Below are 18,724 nucleotides of genomic sequence, written 5' to 3' on the forward strand. Positions count from 1 at the left end.
ATATTTGATCTTTTAATGATTTTGGTCTGAATTTAGGATTTATCGGCATTTACCATAGTCAAAAAGGCTAGCCAAAGTTTACTACAATATGTATTGCTATGTTTAATATATGTATTGCTATGTTAATATAAGTAAAATTGATTTTCATGTATGGCCTGGGGAATCATTCTCATATACACTTTGTACTATATCATTTCTTGGGAACAGTAGCAATTAAGAAATAAATAGTAAATCACAAACTTTTTTTTAACAATCAGCTCATGCATATATTAGGCAAACAAAAAATAGCAATTCACATAAACCAACCCTGAAGGTCTAATCTAGAGAAGTTAAAAATGCCTCACATGCTAAATATACTAAAATCCTGTGGTTTTCTTTTCATAACATTTTTACATTGTTCTGATAAGAACCTTCCCTGTAGAATAGGAATGCCAAAAAAAAAGCATATATGCATGCATGGTGGTTTAGTTACTAAGGCGTGTCCTACTCTCGTGACCCCATGGACTGTAGGCTGCCAGGCTCTCTGTCCATGGGATTCTTCAGACAACAATATTAGAGTGGGTTGCCATTTTCTTCTCCAGGGGATCCTCCCAACCCAGGGATCAAACCCACTTCTCTTATATCTTCTGCATTGGCAGGCAGGTTCTTCACCACTAACGCCATGGGAAGCCTATGAGCTAGGGCTAGCTTTCTCTTATAGAAATACAGTGGTCCAAATGAGTGGGTTGAAACCTCAGGAAAGAGCTTTGAAAAGAAAACCACTGAATTTTAGTATATTTAGCATTTGAGAGATTTTTAACTTCTCTAGATCAGACCTTCAGAATTGGTTTATGTGAATTGCTATTTTTCACTGCCTAATATTATTGCTAAATCCTTGAAAATGAAAAAAGTTACAGAAATGAGCAAAATGAGTGAATTTTCAGAATTTCATAAAGGAAGCATTACATGTTTGAGAAAAGTATCTGACAGTAAACATCTTTTTAGATTAATGGTTTTTAACTTTGGCTGTGCATTGAAATCACATGGGGAAGTTAAGCTGTTAAAAAAACTACCAGTTGGGACTTCGCTGGTGGTTCAGTGGTTGGAAGCCTCTGTGCTCCCACTGCAGGACACAGGTTTGATCCCTGGTTGGGGAACTAAGGTCCAGCATCCTGCATGCTGTGCTGCATGGCAAAAAACAAAAATCAAAAAAGTACCAGTGCTTGGGTTTCATGCAGCAAATTAAATCATCCTCTGGAGATGGAGCCCAGGCACCTGTATTTCTCAGAAGTTCTGGTGATTTTAGTGTTCAGAGTTGAGAATGTCTGTGTAACTGTGTACTGCATAGCTTAGCAAGAAACAGACATAAATGCTGCTTGTATATCTTGCCACTGTATGATGGCTTGTAAAGAGCCTTTATTTAGTAATTATTAAAAGTTAAGGACACGTTTTCTTTTTCTGTATTCTCTCCACTACTTAAAAAATTTTATGATAGCAGTAAGAAATATATTGCACCGTGTGGCCCAGTGTGCAAACACATGTACATATTTAAGAGCACAAGGAGTTAATGAAGTACATGTATTCCATTTCTTCCCATTCCATCTCAGCTCATCCTCGGCTTAACCTCATCCAGTCATGTTTCATAAAAACTGCTTCTTAAGACATTTTCTGATCTTAATGTTTCAGAATTAAAAATTAGGCCATTAAATTTTTGTTTGTTTTTGAAAAGCAGTTTTTCAAATAAAAATTTTAACTTTATTATTATAACCTTCACATTTTTTACTTTTTTGGTGTGATTTACAGAGGAAAAGTTGGGGCAAACCTTAAAAAAGTTGACTATTGAAAACTTTTTTTAAGTTTATATTTCTTAGGAAATATACTGCTAAGTCTTTGTTTTTATGTTCTAGATCAGATGCTTTGAAAATACATCTTTCCAGAACAACAGACTGCCATGATGTTCTGGAAACCTATTCAAGTAAAATGTCATGACCTTCATGTTAATTCTGTTTAAGACATACGGAGACTTACTATTTTATTCACTTTTCTGCTGTTGTAGCCAGTTTTCCCATGTCAGTGTGTTGGAGGTATTTTTTACATGTATTTGGTAACATGGTAAGTTCATCAGAACTAATTAGTTTTATTTACCTTTCTCTAAGGAGAAAGAAGGAAATTTGGGGTTAACTCGGGTTCTGTTAGTTTTCTTCTGTGACAGTTTCTAGTTCTGGCTAGCTTGTGTTGGTAGACCAGATTGCACATTACTTTTCTGTTGACTTGTTACTAGGTTGTTATTCTATTTAACACACCTTTGAATACCTACTATGTGCTAGTCACTTTTCTAAGCACTGGGCATATAGCTGTGAATGGAATTAAAACTTACACTCTAGTAAAGGGACTTCTAGAATTGACTTGTAATGTTTCTCTCATCGTTTATCAGAGCTTTAAGTGAGGAAATGTGTGAGGCATTTTCTGTTGTATTTAGTATGAAATGTGTTTCTCTTCCATTAACAAGAGAAAATCTGTGTAAAATTTTTACTTTGCGAATATGCACAAACTTCTGATAGTTCGTATAGTCTGCATATATTATTTAATATTCTTCATATGATATTCTTGCATTACTTTGGATTAAATACTTTTTGTGTAATTTAAGAACTTAATTTAAAAATTGTATCTAGTTTCTCACCGTTGTTTTGCTGTGAAAATATTTTTGTCTTTGTAGATAATCTAGTAGTATGAATTCTTTATAGGTAGTCGAGATACATTCATATGTAGGTGACACATGTTGGAATTCTAGAATTGTTCTCACTTTGCTGTTCGTTTGTAATGGTGTTATGAGCCCTGTAATACAAATTCCAGTGAAACATGATGTGTAGTCATAGTACTAAATCTGTTATCAGCCTTGGATATAGTTCACCATCTGAACAGGAAGTCGGCAGGTCACTGCGTAGATAAGTTACTTTAGCCTTTCTGGACTTTCTTTCAAGTGATACTTGTTAAAGGTATCACTTGACCACATGTCCGTGAAAGAGTGATGGTGTCTGCGTTCCCTGCAAGTAGAGGTTTCTGTAAGGTGTAGATTCCTCTGGGTCAGTTGAGGAGATCTTTTTGGAGGTGATGGAGCTGTAATGTTCCTGACTGTATAGGAAGGTGACATACATTCAGGTCAGTACCGACTGATCTACCCTTTGATTAAGTTCTGTAAGCAAATATTATCTATGTGGTTTATCTTTGTGGAGTTGATAGTGTTGGGACAGAATTAGTGACGATTTTCAATAACAGGATAGTATGACACTTCTTATGAAATAACATTCAAGAAAGGGTTTTTTAAGATTTCAGAATCTTTCCTGCTTAAGGTCCGAGTTAAAATGTTAAAATGACATTTTTAGATAAGAAATTAATTATAAGTATTGGATAGCATTTTTTCCTTTGTTCTTTACATTTTTATTTAAATAGATAATCTTTAAATTGATTATGATATTATTCACAAACCTAGGATTTTAAGTCTCTCTAAAGAGCCCAAATACTAGGAAATGCTTTATTTTACATAGCTATAGTTTGACTTGAACTGAGGTCTTAATTTAGTAAAAGGTTGATTTTAGCAGTGATATTCAATGTATTCATTCTTTTTGAAGCATTCACAACTTGATTACCTTTTTATCCTCAATTTCCCACTGTTATGTGGGTTTTTGCAAATGTTAGTCTGTGTATTCACTCCAGTGTTACTTTTTATATTGGCGTACTTTTACCTTCCCTCAGTGTAGTCTGCTAAAAATAATTGCAGAAGGATGTGAGGAATAAAGGTTGGTTTTTGTTTTAAATGCATTTTGTTTTAAACGCACTGTTGAAGTGCATCGTTTGATTTGTTTTTGAGGGAAGTGGAGAGGATGAATATTTATTATTTGCTCTGTACTTGACACCATAGTAGTTAGTTGACAAGTATTTTCTTTTTAATTCTTAGAATAACATTGGGAGGTAAGTATAATTATCTCCATTATACAGATGAAGAAACTAAGGCTCAGAGAGATTCAATTATTTGCCCGAAATAATTCAGTTAGTAAGATGGTGGTGTTGCAGTTTGAATCCAGCCTACCTGCTTCTAAAGCCACTATCATTTTGGGACAAAGCTGATATTTTAAATAAGGATAGCATTTTTTTCAAATTTGTATGCAGTAAGATAATTATTTTAAAGACTGTTCTTTAAAGAAAATGTTTGTTGCCATTTCTAATACAGGTGGAAGACATGGTAATATGAATGCTGCAGTCATTCCCTAGGTTCAGCAAATTTCTGTTAGGCAGTTGTGAAGAGTGCTGTCAGTACCTGTTAAAAAGGTGAAAAAAAATATTTTGCCCCACTTTCTTGTTTTTAAGATGCTCCAAGTCATAGAAATGGGAAAAGCAAATGGTCATTCCTGTTCAGTTTGACAGACCTGAAATCAATCAAGCAAAACAAAGAGGGTATGGGCTGGTCATATTTGGTATTCTGTCTAAAGGATGACGTCGTTCTCCCTGCCCTGCACTTTCATCAAGGAGACAGCAAACTGCTGATTGACTCTCTTGAAAAATACGTGGCATTATGTGAGTAAGTATCCAGCTGTTTTCTGCTTCCTGGAACTGGGTTGTTGTGTTGGTCCCGGGCAAGCTGTTCTCACCTGTGTTGGGCATCAGTGACCCATGTGCACGTTAGGGGACAGGCAGCTTGGCTCTTTCTGGGGTGCTGACTGTTTTGGATGAGTGAATAACATTTTGCCAGTTCAGTAATTTGGGTCTGCAGTGTATCACCTTATTACTGCTTTAAAGAAAAAAATGGTCCCGTATTTTTAATACACATTTAAATGAATGATGATACATCACTGGTTAAGGGGTTATATATTTACCAATTTTACCTTTTACGTAGTTTCTCTTTAAGAGTTTCGTTTGTAATGTTACAGATTTAAGTCAGGCAAATTTAAGGCCTTTATAAAATTATTCTAAGTGTGGAAGTTAGGGCGTTCTCACTTTCCAAAAGTCTTGTGTCTGAATTTATTTATGCAGGTGTGTGTGTGCACACATAGTTTTTCTGGCTGTCACTCTCCACAAATACATTTGTGATACCTACTGTGTTCTGAGCACTGTGCTGGTTGTTTGATATTTAGAATCTAAGTGAACAAAACAGGCACGTTCCTGGATATCTGCGAGTTTATGGTCTAGTGAAGGTGGCTGATAAGCAAATAGCATAAAAGTCAAGACCTAAGATGGAGGAAGTACAAGGAAGGGAGGAGCGGTACTTCAGGTGGGAGTTGGGTAGGCATCAGGGAAGACTTTGTGGAGGAGGTAATGTTTAGGTTGAAACCTGACAAATGAGTGAGCATTAGCATGAAAGGGAAGGCGATACTTAGAGCAGAGATGTTTTAGATGGAGAGAAGAACATACAACATGCTGTAATCATGGAACAGGGTGTAGTCAGTATCACAGGTCTGCATAGTGGGGGAAGGGAGGACACCAGATTTAAAGATGAGGTCAGAGAACTGAGTACAGGCCATAGAGTGAAGGATCTTGTCAGTCATGTTAGCAGCTTGTTCCAGTCATCTAGAGGAGTTAATGGTGGCATGAACTAGGAGAACGATAGGAAAGAAGTATTGGAGGTATATTTAGTGTTAGAGTTTGAGATTGATTGGATATGTGGAGGTGAAAGAAGGGAGAAGTTGAGATTTTTAGTTTGGGAAGCTGTAAGGGTGATTGTTAACTTTATTAATGCCCTCACTTTCATAGAGAAACATCATGCCTAAGTGTAGATTATATAAAGCTAGGAGTGATCCAGAAGCTGAGAGATACTGTTTTCCGCATGGAGTTCTCCTCTTGCATGTTGACCACCTCTGGCTGGCACTGGGCATGCTGATGAGTACCTGTAACCATGAGAAAAGTCAAATCTGGTTGGTGGAATGTGGTCTTGAACTGAGAAACTGTGAATAGGCTACCACCCATGAGGTTAAGTGGATTTCAGAAGGAGCATGGTCATAACTGGGGCAGAAGGCTTGGTTGGCTCTTCGGGGGTTTTAGCATCATAGCAAGCTCCTTTCGCTCACTGTTGGGATATAACTGTTAAGAGTGAGGTGAGCTGAGACTGTTGATTGACGCATACTCCCTACAGTGAAGTGGTAGTCCCTCCCTATCCTAGTAAGATCGTATTTTGGAGAACTGGGCTTAGTTTTAAACACTGTGTTTAAATATATTAGACTAACTATACTACATGGAAAAGATGACTAGTATAATGAGAGGGATCAAAATGATATCATGAAAAACACTAGAAGGATGTGGGGATTTAACTTAAAGAAGAAGAGTTTAATGCTGTACCATTAAATAAAACCCAAGCTTCTTACTGTGCTCAGTGACCTGCCGTATCTTAGCTCTGTTTATTTCTTAAACCTCATTTCATGCTATTCTCTTCTGTATTCTAGTCACATGGTTTTCTCTCAGTTCCTGAAAGGCCCTAAACTCTTTCTTAAGTCCTGTATGTATGTGTTTCTTTTGCTTAGATTCTTCTTCTCTCTTTCTTATCTCTGAGGTCTGTTTAATGTCACTTCTTCAGAGGGGCTTTTTTGGATCTTAGTCTCCTGTTTAATGTAGGTTCCCACTCCCGTGCCTTTTTGCTTTCTCATTCCTTTGTTTGCTTCCTTCATGGCCCTTAACAGAATGAAATACTTTTGTCTGATTACTTCTGTTATATTCTACTCTAGATACAAGCCCTTAAAGGGAGGGATTGTATCTATCTTATTTACATTTTCTCCTGAATTCCTAACCAGAGTGCCTGGCATGTAGTATTTGTGCAGTATATCTTAGTTGCATGAATAAATGGCAAGATACTTACCAGTTCTACGAATAATTTTGAAAGCATTGTTAAATAAACTGGACTTCAAAGATAAATAGATAAATTAGAAGGGAATAGCTCCAAAATAGAAATTAGAAGAAAATAGCTTAAGAGATGGATGAGTTCAAGGACAGACTCAACAATCACTTAGGTGCTTAAAAGAAAATATGTACCTTAAATATGTGTTCCTGATGTTTTAATGAAGGTTGTAAGTGAAACTATGTTTCCTTCTCTGTATTTGTAAACAAGAGAGAAGTAATACAAGAATCAGATAGATGGTGATAAAAATATCATTATTGGTGAGGCTTGGATATATAGCCTCATAATAATTCAGCCCAAAACAATCATTGTTGAATTCATCCAGCTACCACTTTTGGGCAATCACAGTTCTCCCTAGTGAGGGCAGACCACTTATGACATGAATGAGAGCAGGCTAGAAGCCACTTTCTCCCTTGGCAGGTGGATCCAAGAGGTAAAGAGAGCCTGGAAGGGGCTATGCCACACGTGCACCTTCCTCTTTTCTGACCTCAGCAGTTAGATATGTCTTTATTAGATGTGTGTGCATCTACCTGGAAACAAGAAGCCATGGGAATGGTGTTCCCCTCTTTTTTTCATTCAACAGGTATTTTTTTGTTGTTGTTGAGGACCCACCATGTCCTAGACGTCGTACTAAGTGGTGGAAAGGAGCACTTAGTCAAAGAGATAAGACCTCTGTCTTCACGGAGTTTGTATTGTTTGCAGGAAAGACAAACATTGCTTATACAAAATGTAAAATTTCAGCTGTTAAAGTGCTATGAATTAGAAATTTAGCACAATGAAATATAGTATATAATAGGGTAATATGTAAGTTTGTGTGTGTGTGTGTGTGTGTGTTTCTAGTAAAGCTCTGAGAGAGAATGAGATTAACTAAGGAGAGGATAAAATGGGACAGAATGAGCTTAAGTGATTAATTAGAGCCTTTAATGACCTGGTCAAAGGGAAGACCCTAGCAGAGGAGTCTGACTCCCTACACTTTGTTTTCTCTCTGCCCACCAGGGTTTATCACATTTATGGTCAACCAAGGATGTGACTGTTTCTAGGGGAGGAGATAGCAGTGTAAAGTGAGTCCTTTAAAAGCTACATCCCTAATACCAGCCACTTCTCTATTGTGTATTCTCCTGTGACACTGGGGGCCAGTTTATTCTTTGCCCCTGAATAGCCTGAAATGTACATCAAAAATTTTATCCCCAAGGCCCCTCTGTATTCCAGGCAGAAAATAAGCACCCCTTAATCTTTTTCCCATCATAAATCGTACCCAATTACATTGTGTCATGTAGGTTACCAGAGATTGTATGCCGAGTCCAGGTGGTAGGATATTAGAAATTCCAGATAAACAGTCACCAGTATAAAAATAAGCCACAAATTTGTATAAGCTATCTCCTATTATCAAATTCTTAGGGAGATACTAAAGGTTCTTGTTTTTTATGTTCACAACTTAGGATCCAAATAAATGGAATTTCCAACTAAGTCCAAAGAAATGAAAATTCCCAACTATCCCCCATTTTTTACTTTATTAGGTTTCATTTCCTGTCTGTGGAGCAGTTATCCTAAGCAAAATGGTGTTTTCAGAGTCATGTTCCTATGGTCACAAATTGTAGAGACCAGAAGAAGGAGAGTAGGCCAGGAAAAGCTTGGTTTCAGCAGCTTTACTGAGATCCTGGCTGCTGTGTTCCCAGGTCATCCTTCTTATCTTCTGAGTTCAAAACATCAGTAGAGGTAGAATCAGACTACGTTATCTTTTTTCTCTGATTAACCTACATTAAGGAATGTGGCTTATATCTTTGGCTGTGATGTCTTCCTAATACTTCCTGAAATGAATTAAGGGCCTTAACCATACAGGTGAAAGGAAATTGCGGATTTGCTAGTGAGACAAAGGCTGGGGCAGCTATGCACGTTTCCTTCTTTCAGTTTTAGCAAGTGGATCAGTCAGCACAAAGTAGGCCAGCTTCTTGAGACTTAACTAGTTTCTCAACTAGTTTTCTTAACTACTGGGAAAAACAAATTGTCTTATTCGTTGATGTTCTGTACTGTTTGACTTATCAACATTTAAAACATCGTATTTAGTGGGATCAAAGAATGAGCCACAGACACATTCTTGTTATTTTTCTGGAACCAAGTTGGTTGCTAGGATGTCAGTGAAGGTTATTGCTTCTGTTAAAATTATTTTATATATTAGGCCATTTAAAAATTAATACATAAATATCCAAACAGTGAAATATTTCCTTAAAAAGCCAAATTGGTTGTATCATAACACCAGCCATTTACGAGATTAGGTTCTTGACCCTTATATATTCTCTTTGTGAGATACATTTATGTGTGTTGTGTGTGTGTATTCGTACATACATATGTACACATTTGTTCAGTTGCTGTTGTGTCCGACTCTTGGTGACCCCATGGACTGTAGCCCACCAGTCTCCTCTGTCCATGGGATTTCTCAGGGAAGAATACTGGAGTGGGTTGCCATTTCCTTCTCCAGGGGATCTTCTTCACCCAAGGATTGAACTGAGCCTTCTGCATTAGCAGGAATATTCTTTACCACTGAGCCCTCAGAGAAGCCTATATAGAAATTATATAAATAGGATTAAACTATACAGTTTTGCTGTAAATATTCTGTACCTTTTAACTAACCTTTTCTCCTTTGTATCTTTTGCAACATTATTATTTATTTAGCTTTCCATATTGATATCAGTAGCAATATAAAATAGTTACTGTTCCATCTCAGTGTGCAAACATTCTTCAGCTGTTGTAATTTCTGAATTCTGAAGTCTTTGAGAGAGGCTCACTCTAAAGTACTTCTGAATTTTCAGTAATTATGCATCTATAGTTAGGATGTTAGACAGTGGTTTTCTTTAAGTCCTTTAGTAGGATCTAATAGAATTGCTGATGTTAGCATCATTAAAAGTTCTATCTTACTGCTGCAGTGAGGTTTTGAAAGTCTTGAATAACGTTGTTATGAGTGAGCAACTTCCCAGAATCTATAATACCCCAGAATATGTAAATATAATAATTACTCTTTCCAGATTCATTCAGTATGGTAATCTGTCAGGTGGAAATGGGACAGTGTTCTGGAATGCTAGGCCTCCTTCTGGTGAACTCTGCAGTTGTTTAACAGCATATCACCTGTCCTCTTGCTGATGTGCTTGAAAAAAACACTTTGTTGATTTCTTTAGGGGCAAACAAGTATAACGTGACTTCCTCTAGCCCCTCACCACAGAGAATTAGTTATTAAAAAAATAAAAGAAATTCTTCCTTTTATAAAAGTGTCTGTGGTTGGTCGTTGGTTGAGCAGTGATTTCTTCTTTGGATCTCCAGTCTTGTGACCATAGTTTTACATCTGGAGCCAAATAGTTGGCTGGGCACAGATAACTGAAGGTTGCATATGTATTCCCCTTCAACATGCATAAGCCAGTGTTTTGACTTTCATGATCACTTATTTGTAGTTAAAGAAAAAAATTGATTTAAACTATGTTTAGAGACAAATAACCATAGTGCCAGCACCACTGTGTTAGGAAAAAATACATTCCTGTATTAATTATTTTCTTTTTCTGATGCTACATTTACAAGTTGAGCTATCACTTAGAAATGGCTTGTGAGAACCTGTAGGTCTTCATGTTAAGCATGAACCACCCCCCAGGAGAGATTCAGAAAAGTGATTAATGAAAATCGAACATATAAAAGTGATTTTTTTCCACTACTTCAAATGACTCAACCTTAACTCTTAAAAAGCCAAGGGGCTTATTAAGCTGTTATTGTCTTTGAGGAGTGAGTTCTGACTAAGAGTAAAATCTGTTTTGGATTTCATGTCCCCCCATCATTGCTGTTGCATCCTCTTATGTAAGAATTGAGAAGAGATAACTGATACTGAAGTTCTTATCTCAAGTTTTTATAATAAACTAGAAGTAGATAGCAGCAAAACAGTGCATTTAATTTTTGTTTTTAAATACAAAAGTTGTGGATTTATTACAGCTGGCTTACGAACTTATAAAACTTTTGAATAGAAAAAGACTGGCTAATTCGTTTACTTCAAATTGGGTCTCTTTTTGGAAAGCATTTTGTTTATTCTGTAGTTACTAGGAAATGTGAAGAAAAACTTGTGTCCAGACCTTAGTAAGCAAGAACTAAAAGTACACTGTTATGTGAACTGTACATTACAGCCATGTGTGTTATGATAATTATTTGCATAATTAATGATCTTTAACAGATAATCTTTTGTATCTTATATTTTTAACATCTTATATTGAAATACTCCCAAGCTGTGAAGTGTCCATTTCAAAATAGGATGTTTTCCTGTAGTGTACATATTACATATATCAATGAATCCTGAAGGGTGCTTCAACTTTCTTTATAAGAGAAAATATATTCTTATAATAAGGGAAGATATATTTGTAAGGGTTTTTTACTATATTCTAAATAAGAGTTTGGGTTTGGGTTCATTATAATTTAGTTCTCTTGAATAAAATAAAATAGAAATACACTTCATCCTTTTTTATTTGTTAATTTAGTAGTTTCATGTAGTTTTGGAACTCACTTAAGATAGTTACTAAATAGTTGCTAATACTGTATTGATGGGAAATTGTCATGGAACTGGACATTTAAGGTTTGTTGTTGTTAAGGAAAAATAACTATGCATTAGTAATTACGCAGGTATCACTGATAAAGTGTGCTACTGTTTTCTACAAATCCCTTTTTTTTTTATTACAGATCTCCACAGGACAAAAGAACACTTCTTGTGAATTGTCAGAATAAGAGTCTTTCACAGTCTTTTGAAAATCTTCTTGATGAACCAGCATATGGTCTAATACAAGTATGTTTCTTAAGTCTCAGTTCAGTTCAATCGCTCAGTCGTGTCCGACTCTTTGCAGCTCCATGAATTGTAGCACACCAGGCCTCCCTGTCCATCACCAACTCCCGGAGTTCACCCAGACTCATGTCCATTGAGTCGGTGATGCCATCCAGCCATCTCATCCTCTGTCTATTTTGTATTAATCTGTTAGTCTGACCCCATTATTTTATATACATGCTACCTCTTACTTTCTTAGAGATACAGAATGAGGCACATGTCTGTTTGTGTGTAAACTTTATGGAACTATTCTCTGTAATTTTATAGAAATAGTATGTATCATCCTATAGAAATAGTAGTTTGAATTTTTATTTTCCATTTAAGAAGGTTCATTTGGGGTCAGGTTAGTCTAATTTCTCTTCAAGTATTTGAGTATATCCTTGAATTTGGCTAAAAAGCACAGGCAGAACTGAAGATAATTTTTTACTCAGATTTCTATGTAAACTTAATGGCATTTTTGTTGACTCATTTGTTTATTCACTAAAGATAATTTTTTACTCAGATTTCTATGTAAACTTAATGGCATTTTTGTTGACTCATTTGTTTATTCATTCAACAAATGCTTGAGTGCTTACTTTGTCCTAGATGTTCTTTTCTTGGTTCTGACGATAAAGTGGGGACTTTTTAGGAAGGAGGACAGGAGAGCTCTTGAATGCTGATTAAAATAAAAAGTGAGGGAGCAGTTTTTCTTATTATGAAAAATAATCATTTTAAAGATAGACCTTTAAGAAGTAGCTGTTTTGCTAAATATGAATAAGCAGGCAGTTTTGGATTTAGAAATAACTTTTGCAGTAGAAAAATGTTTTTTTACTGTTTTCTAGGACAGCACTGTCCAGAACAAATTACTCTTACTGGCATGAGTTACCCGTATATGTCAACTAATATTTAAATATTGTGAGTGTTTAAACTTAGCTGTCAGATATTTTGTATTAGTGTGGTACTACACACTTTAAGAAGTATTTTTTTTTTGTGAAGGCAGGACTACTAGACAGAAGAAAGCTGTTGTGGGCCATTCATCAGTGGAAAGTAAGCACTGCATATATTTCTGGTGTATGCAGATTGAATGAAGCCTGCAAATCATTTGTTTATCTGCAATTCAATCAGTAGTGTTAGCTTGTCATTTAATACGCTATTTTAACCAAATGACAATATTGGCTTAGAAAATTTAAATTTTTCTTCCCAGAAAGAAATGAAATTTTAAAATAATCTTAGAATACTGTTTTAGTTCTGATTTCCCTCCCCCTTTTAAAAAACTTGGCTCTTATGCTAATCTTATCATGAAGTATTTTTATTGTTTATTTGAATTAATTGTGCCAATATTTTTCTTCTTACTACATAGAAAATTAAAAAGGATCCTTATACAGCAACTATGGTAGGATTTTCCAAAGTCACAAACTACATTTTTGATAGTTTAAGAGGCAGTGATCCTTCTGTGCATCAGCGACCACCTTCAGAGATGGCAGATTTTCTTAGTGATGCTATTCCAGGTTTAAAGATAAATCAACAAGAAGAACCAGGATTTGAAGTCATCACAAAGGTGAGTGGAGTTTGTGTTAATATAGCTCTTGTATTTTAGCAGGAGAAATGCTTTTTAATGCTACAGAAATGCATTTCTATAGAAATATAGAAATTAAATGATATATAGAAACTCAGTTTTGGTCATACCTGGCTTCTTTCTCACAATCCTTTCTTATAACTTTTTGCTGACAGATAACAATTCAGGCTTGTCCTGCCACCAGATTCTTGGTTGTTTCTTCACCAACTATACTGCTTTCCTTTTCTATTCATCAGTGTTAGATCTCTTTTCTTTGATTACTTTTTGATAATAATGAATAGGTTGTTCGTTTCATTGAATGCATAGTGAAGTCGCTCAGTCGTGTCCGACTCTCTGTGACCCCATGGACTGTAGCCTACCAGGCTTCTCCATCCTTGGGATTTTCCAAGCAAGAATACCTGGAGTGGTTTGCCATTTCCTTCTCCAGGAGATCTTCCCAACGTAGGGATTGAACCCGGGTCTCCTGTGTTGTAGGCAGACTCTTTACCGTCTGAGCCACCAGGGAAGTCCACTGAGTGCATAGGAGTGAGTAAACAGTAAGCCTTGCATGTTGCCCATAGTTCTGTTCCAGATTTTTGTTTCTCAGTTACTCTACGCAGGCAGCTAGTCAGGACACTACTCTTGGGCTTTCATTCTTATGTGAATATTTTCTTTTTAAGTAAGATTAATTTTGGCTTTGAATTATGTCAGATCTTTACATTTGCTCAACAAGACTTGAATTTGTTACAATTCTAGGCTCCACACAGAACATTATGAAATATCTAAATTATAGTACTTAACAGAGAAGGAAATGGCAACCCACTCCAGTACTCTTGTGTGGAGAATCCCATGGACAGAGGAGCCTGGCGGGCTACAATCCATGGGGTTGCAAAGAGTTGGATACGATTGAGCAACCAACACACACATACACTTAAAGAACTTATCTTACAAATGGCATTTAAAAATTACCAACATTAATTGAATAAAAAACTGTATAAAATGCAGTGTGAAGCTAATGAATCATGAATCAATTCTGAGAGCTACCAATTTTAGTTTGGAAGAAAAGTTAATTTTAGAATATGAATGGAATAGTACTCTATTTTTTTAAAATAATATAGCATACCGTTTAGTTTGAAGGGTTTGTTTTAGAATTTATATGTTGAATATTCTATACTTAGGTAATTGAAACCCAAAGTAGCCAATGTTTTTCTGTTTCTGAATTTATCACTCAGTTATTTGTGTGTTTAGTAGGAGAGAAAAATGTATGTAGTGTTATTGCAGTTTATAAACTAAATATTGGAAACTAAGGGAAAATATTAGAAATGTTGGAACTTATGTGTGAGTAATAGTATTTTAGTTTTAGTTGCTATATACTTTGATTTCATTTCACTTGTGAAAGGTGTCCTTTTTGCTTATCTTATTTTAGATTGATTTGGGCGAAAGACCTGTTGTTCAAAGGAGAGAGCCAGTATCATTGGAAGAATGGACTAAGAACGTTGATTCTGAAGGAAGAATTTTAAATGTAGATAATATGAAGCAGATGATATTTAGAGGGGTAATTACTTTAGTATTTTAAATTGTTGGTATTTGAGTTTTCTTTTTTCTTTGAAATGTTGGAGAGATGAACTCCATTTTGATGAATGATATTTTCAAATATCATCAGTAGGACAGAGTGAGGTGCTTGTGATGTCCTTGAGGGTTGGGTTGGAGGGATATACTGTTAAGTCTGTGGAAAGGCACTCTTTCTTACTTGGAAGTTCTGTGGGTGATATGAAGGAGGTGATGTGTTTCTCTGTGGTAGCTGCCTTTTCCAGTAGGGTTTGGGTTTAGGAAGACTAATCAGTTCCACTGTCAGCTGTATAGTCTGCTGTATACTCTTCATTGTTTGTTTTCTGGCAGCTGCTTACATCTTTAGACTCTCAAAGTCAAAAACAAGGTAGTATTCACTGAATTGAGCTATTTTCATATATATACACGTACCTTGGAGATATTGCGGGTGCGTTCTAGACTGCTGCAGTAAAGTGAATATTGTAGATAAGCAAGTCACTCAAATTTTTTGATTTCCCAATGCATATAAAAATTACACTTATGCTGTGTACTGTATTTAGTTGATTAATTGTTCAACAGTGTCATGTCTAAGGAAAAATGTACATATTTTAATGAAAAAAATACAAAACAAAAAGATTTAATAACAGTAACATCAGAGATCACTGATCACAAATCACCATAACAAATAATAATGAAACAGCTTGAAATATTGCAAGAACTACCAGATTGCAACTCAGAGACATGAAATGACAAATGCTGTTAAAAAATTATTGCAAAGATAGATTTGTTTGACACAGGCTTGTCACAGATGTTTAATTGAATTCAAAAATGCAATATTTGAGAAATGCAGTGAAACAAAGTGCAGTAAAATGAGATATGCCTGTATAAAACTCTCTCTTAATCATTAGTTTTTCTGTTTATATGCGAGTTTTGTAAGATAAAATATTGCATTCATTTTTTACAAGTGTGTTTAATATGCATATTTTCTTCAGGGACTTAGTCATGCATTGAGAAAACAAGCATGGAAATTTCTTCTGGGTTATTTTCCTTGGGACAGTACCAAAGAGGAAAGAACTCAGTTACAAAAACAAAAGACGTAAGTAATGGTCTTTTGTATGCTTACTAAAGAAACCCAAGTAACTTACCCATATAAAGTGTAATATACTGGGATATGGGAGTATGTTCTTATTTTCATTTTTTTAATTTAAATATTATGAGTGCAGTGCTGCTGCTGCTGTGAAGTCGCTTCAGTCATGTCCAACTCTGGGCAACCCCACAGACAGCAGCCCATCAGGCTCCCCCGTTCCTGGGATTCTCCAGGCAAGAACACTGGAATGGGTTGCCATTTCCTTCTCCAGTGCATGAAAGTGAAAAGTGAAAGTGAAGTCTCTCAGTCGTGTCTGACTCCTAGCTACCCCATGGACTGCAGCCTACCAGGCTCCTCCATCCATGGGATTTTCCAGGCAAGAGTACTAGAGTGGGTTGCCATTGCCTTCTCTGTTATGAGTGCAGTAGTTAATTTCAAACCAGAAATGCTTATTAGAGAGATTTTATTGCAATTACATTGGTGAATATATTGAAAGATGGTTAAAAAAATTCTAGTTCCTTTGTATCTACATTTTAAACAAACTTAGATATAGATTTTTAAATATATCTCATTTATCTTGATTCATTTTTATAGTTTATTATGAAATTATAAAAATGGTTCATTAGAGTATTTGATATTTAGGTTAATTGCCTTTAAATTATTTTCCTGGTGCTCTTATAAACTGGTCTTTGATTCTTTTTTTGGGAAGTGTGTTTCTATTTTTAAGTAATTAAAACTTAATTAGAAAAAAACTTAAAAAGAAACACAGACCAACTGTCCAGTTTTACTTATTCCCAGTTCGTCAGTCTAACCTTTAATTTAAAGCTCATTTTCAGTCATTATATATATATTCAAACTCACACAGTCCTTTCTCATCTCAATATGTTTGCCAGAACTTCTTAGACATTTTCACATCAACAAATTTCTGCAGTTAACTGGTTGGAAAATGGCACTCTTATGTTACATTAAAGAAAAAAGAATTTTTTTTCCCTTAGGTTTATATTGGGTTGGCCAAAAAGTTTATATTGGGTTGGCCAAACAAGCTTTTTGGCCAACCGAATATTTGTCATTATTCAGAAACTCTAGTGGTTATAAAGTATTTAATGACAGGAATAAGTTTAGGTCTGATATTAAGGATTTAAATAATGTTTCCTTAAAATCTCACGTAAATTAATCACGTAGTTTAAACAAAGCTTATGACATAAGGTTATTTTATTTTTCCTTTGTTTTTACTAATTTATCATAACTTGAAACATTCACTGTCGTTTGTAAGTTTATATCTCATTAGCATGGCAGCCCACTCCAATACTCTTGCCTGGCAAATTCCTGAGCGACTTCACTTTCACTTTTCACTTTCATGCATTGGAGAAGGAAATGGCAACCCATTCCAGTGTTCTTGCCTGGAGAATCCCAGGGACGGGGGAGCCTGGTGGGCTGCCGTCTATGGGGTTGCCGAGAGTTGGACACAACTGAAGCAACTTAGCAGCGGCAGCAGCATCATAAATGCTTTGATACATTAGAATTTTTTTTAGGTGTTCAAGTAACTTTTTTTTTGGTGTAAAATTGTTTTTTGCAGTGATGAATACTTCAGAATGAAACTGCAGTGGAAATCTGTCAGCGAGGAACAAGAGAAAAGAAATTCGAGGTTAAGAGATTATAGAAGTCTTATCGGTAATTTTTTCTTAATTTTGGAAATGTTTGAAAGGATTGCATGGAAGTTTTGATGAGATTTAAGAAATGAAGGTATATAGTGAGAGTTAGGGCCCAAATAAAAAATCAGAAGCTTATGGCAAAGATTCTTACCATGAAAATACCTCAAACCTCCTAGGACAGCCTTTGGAATATGATTTAGGTGCTCTTTCTAGCTGCAAGCCTCTCTCTGGCTCTGTAGCCTTCTGAGGAAACTAACATTGTTGTGAACTTGGGCCAGATAATAAGGTCATAAAGCTGTGTCTCAGAGAGAGAAGATGGAGTAGAGGATGCAAAACTTACCTTTCCCCCTAAACACATCAGAAATCTACACGTGGAACAATTTTCACTGAAAACTAACTGGAGACTAGCGAAGAGAGTCCTGCACAGTCAAAGCTGAGAGAAAGATATACATGATATTGAACAGGAAAGGAAGACAAGTGATGAGGTTGGGACTTGTGTCGCTGGGAGAGGACTCAGGAAATTACATGGGTAGAGGTCCTCCTTGGGGACTGAGTGGGTTGAGCCACATACTAGGTACCACAGTCATGGGGTCCAGCACATGAAAAATGAGCCTCCTTGGCTGGTTGGAGGGCGAGTGGGCCTAACAGGAGGCTTGTAGGAAGCCTGAACTCTGCTCTTGAGGAGGGTGCACATACTTACCTGAGGCGGGGTGGAGAGGGTGGATCGAAAGCTAACCACCCTTGCACCGTCCTGGCCTGAGCTAAACAGACACTCTGTAGTCCTGTTTAGGAGACAGGCTGTGAGATACAGAAGCAACTCAGGCCTGAAGCAGCATATGAACAGGGTAGGGGGCACCCATTACAGGCAGAATATCAGAAGCAGTCTGGATCTATGACCTTTGCAGGACCCATAGCCCATGCCCCCACACTTGGAGTGCCCAGATTAGCACCTCTTGTTCTACCAGTGTTCCCACTGGGAGAGGTGTATAGGGTACATACTTAGAGGGAAGAGAACCCACTCAGACTGACCCCTGGGCCTTGTGCTCCAGAAATTTGAGTCCTGACCCTGTCCCTGAAAGGGAGATGACAGCAGAGGGTCAGACAGCCAGCTCATAGCCGGCTCTGGCCCTAGCCCCTCCATCTTGAGCCACACCTCCTACCAAGGTGATAGCTACCATCATGCTCTCAGGGAAAATGTGACTGT

General features: G+C 36.4%; 1 protein-coding gene across 2 annotated transcripts in view; it reads left to right on the plus strand.

The window, feature by feature from the left end:
• The window catches only part of TBC1D15 (TBC1 domain family member 15), a 74,377-nt gene that overhangs the window by 28,622 nt on the left and 27,031 nt on the right, over positions 1 to 18,724 (plus strand). The window contains exons 5-11 of one of the 2 annotated variants that reach the window (XM_005206017.5): positions 4,345 to 4,555; positions 11,561 to 11,663; positions 12,675 to 12,725; positions 13,039 to 13,236; positions 14,660 to 14,788; positions 15,774 to 15,877; positions 17,445 to 17,539. In XM_005206017.5, coding sequence (XP_005206074.1) covers positions 4,345 to 4,555; positions 11,561 to 11,663; positions 12,675 to 12,725; positions 13,039 to 13,236; positions 14,660 to 14,788; positions 15,774 to 15,877; positions 17,445 to 17,539 — 891 coding nt within the window. The remainder of the gene's footprint in view (positions 1 to 4,344; positions 4,556 to 11,560; positions 11,664 to 12,674; positions 12,726 to 13,038; positions 13,237 to 14,659; positions 14,789 to 15,773; positions 15,878 to 17,444; positions 17,540 to 18,724) is intronic. The other variant, XM_002687169.7, reaches the window with a different exon arrangement.

This window comes from Bos taurus, chromosome 5 (genome assembly GCF_002263795.3).
Source record: "Bos taurus isolate L1 Dominette 01449 registration number 42190680 breed Hereford chromosome 5, ARS-UCD2.0, whole genome shotgun sequence".
NCBI lineage: Eukaryota > Metazoa > Chordata > Mammalia > Artiodactyla > Bovidae > Bos > Bos taurus.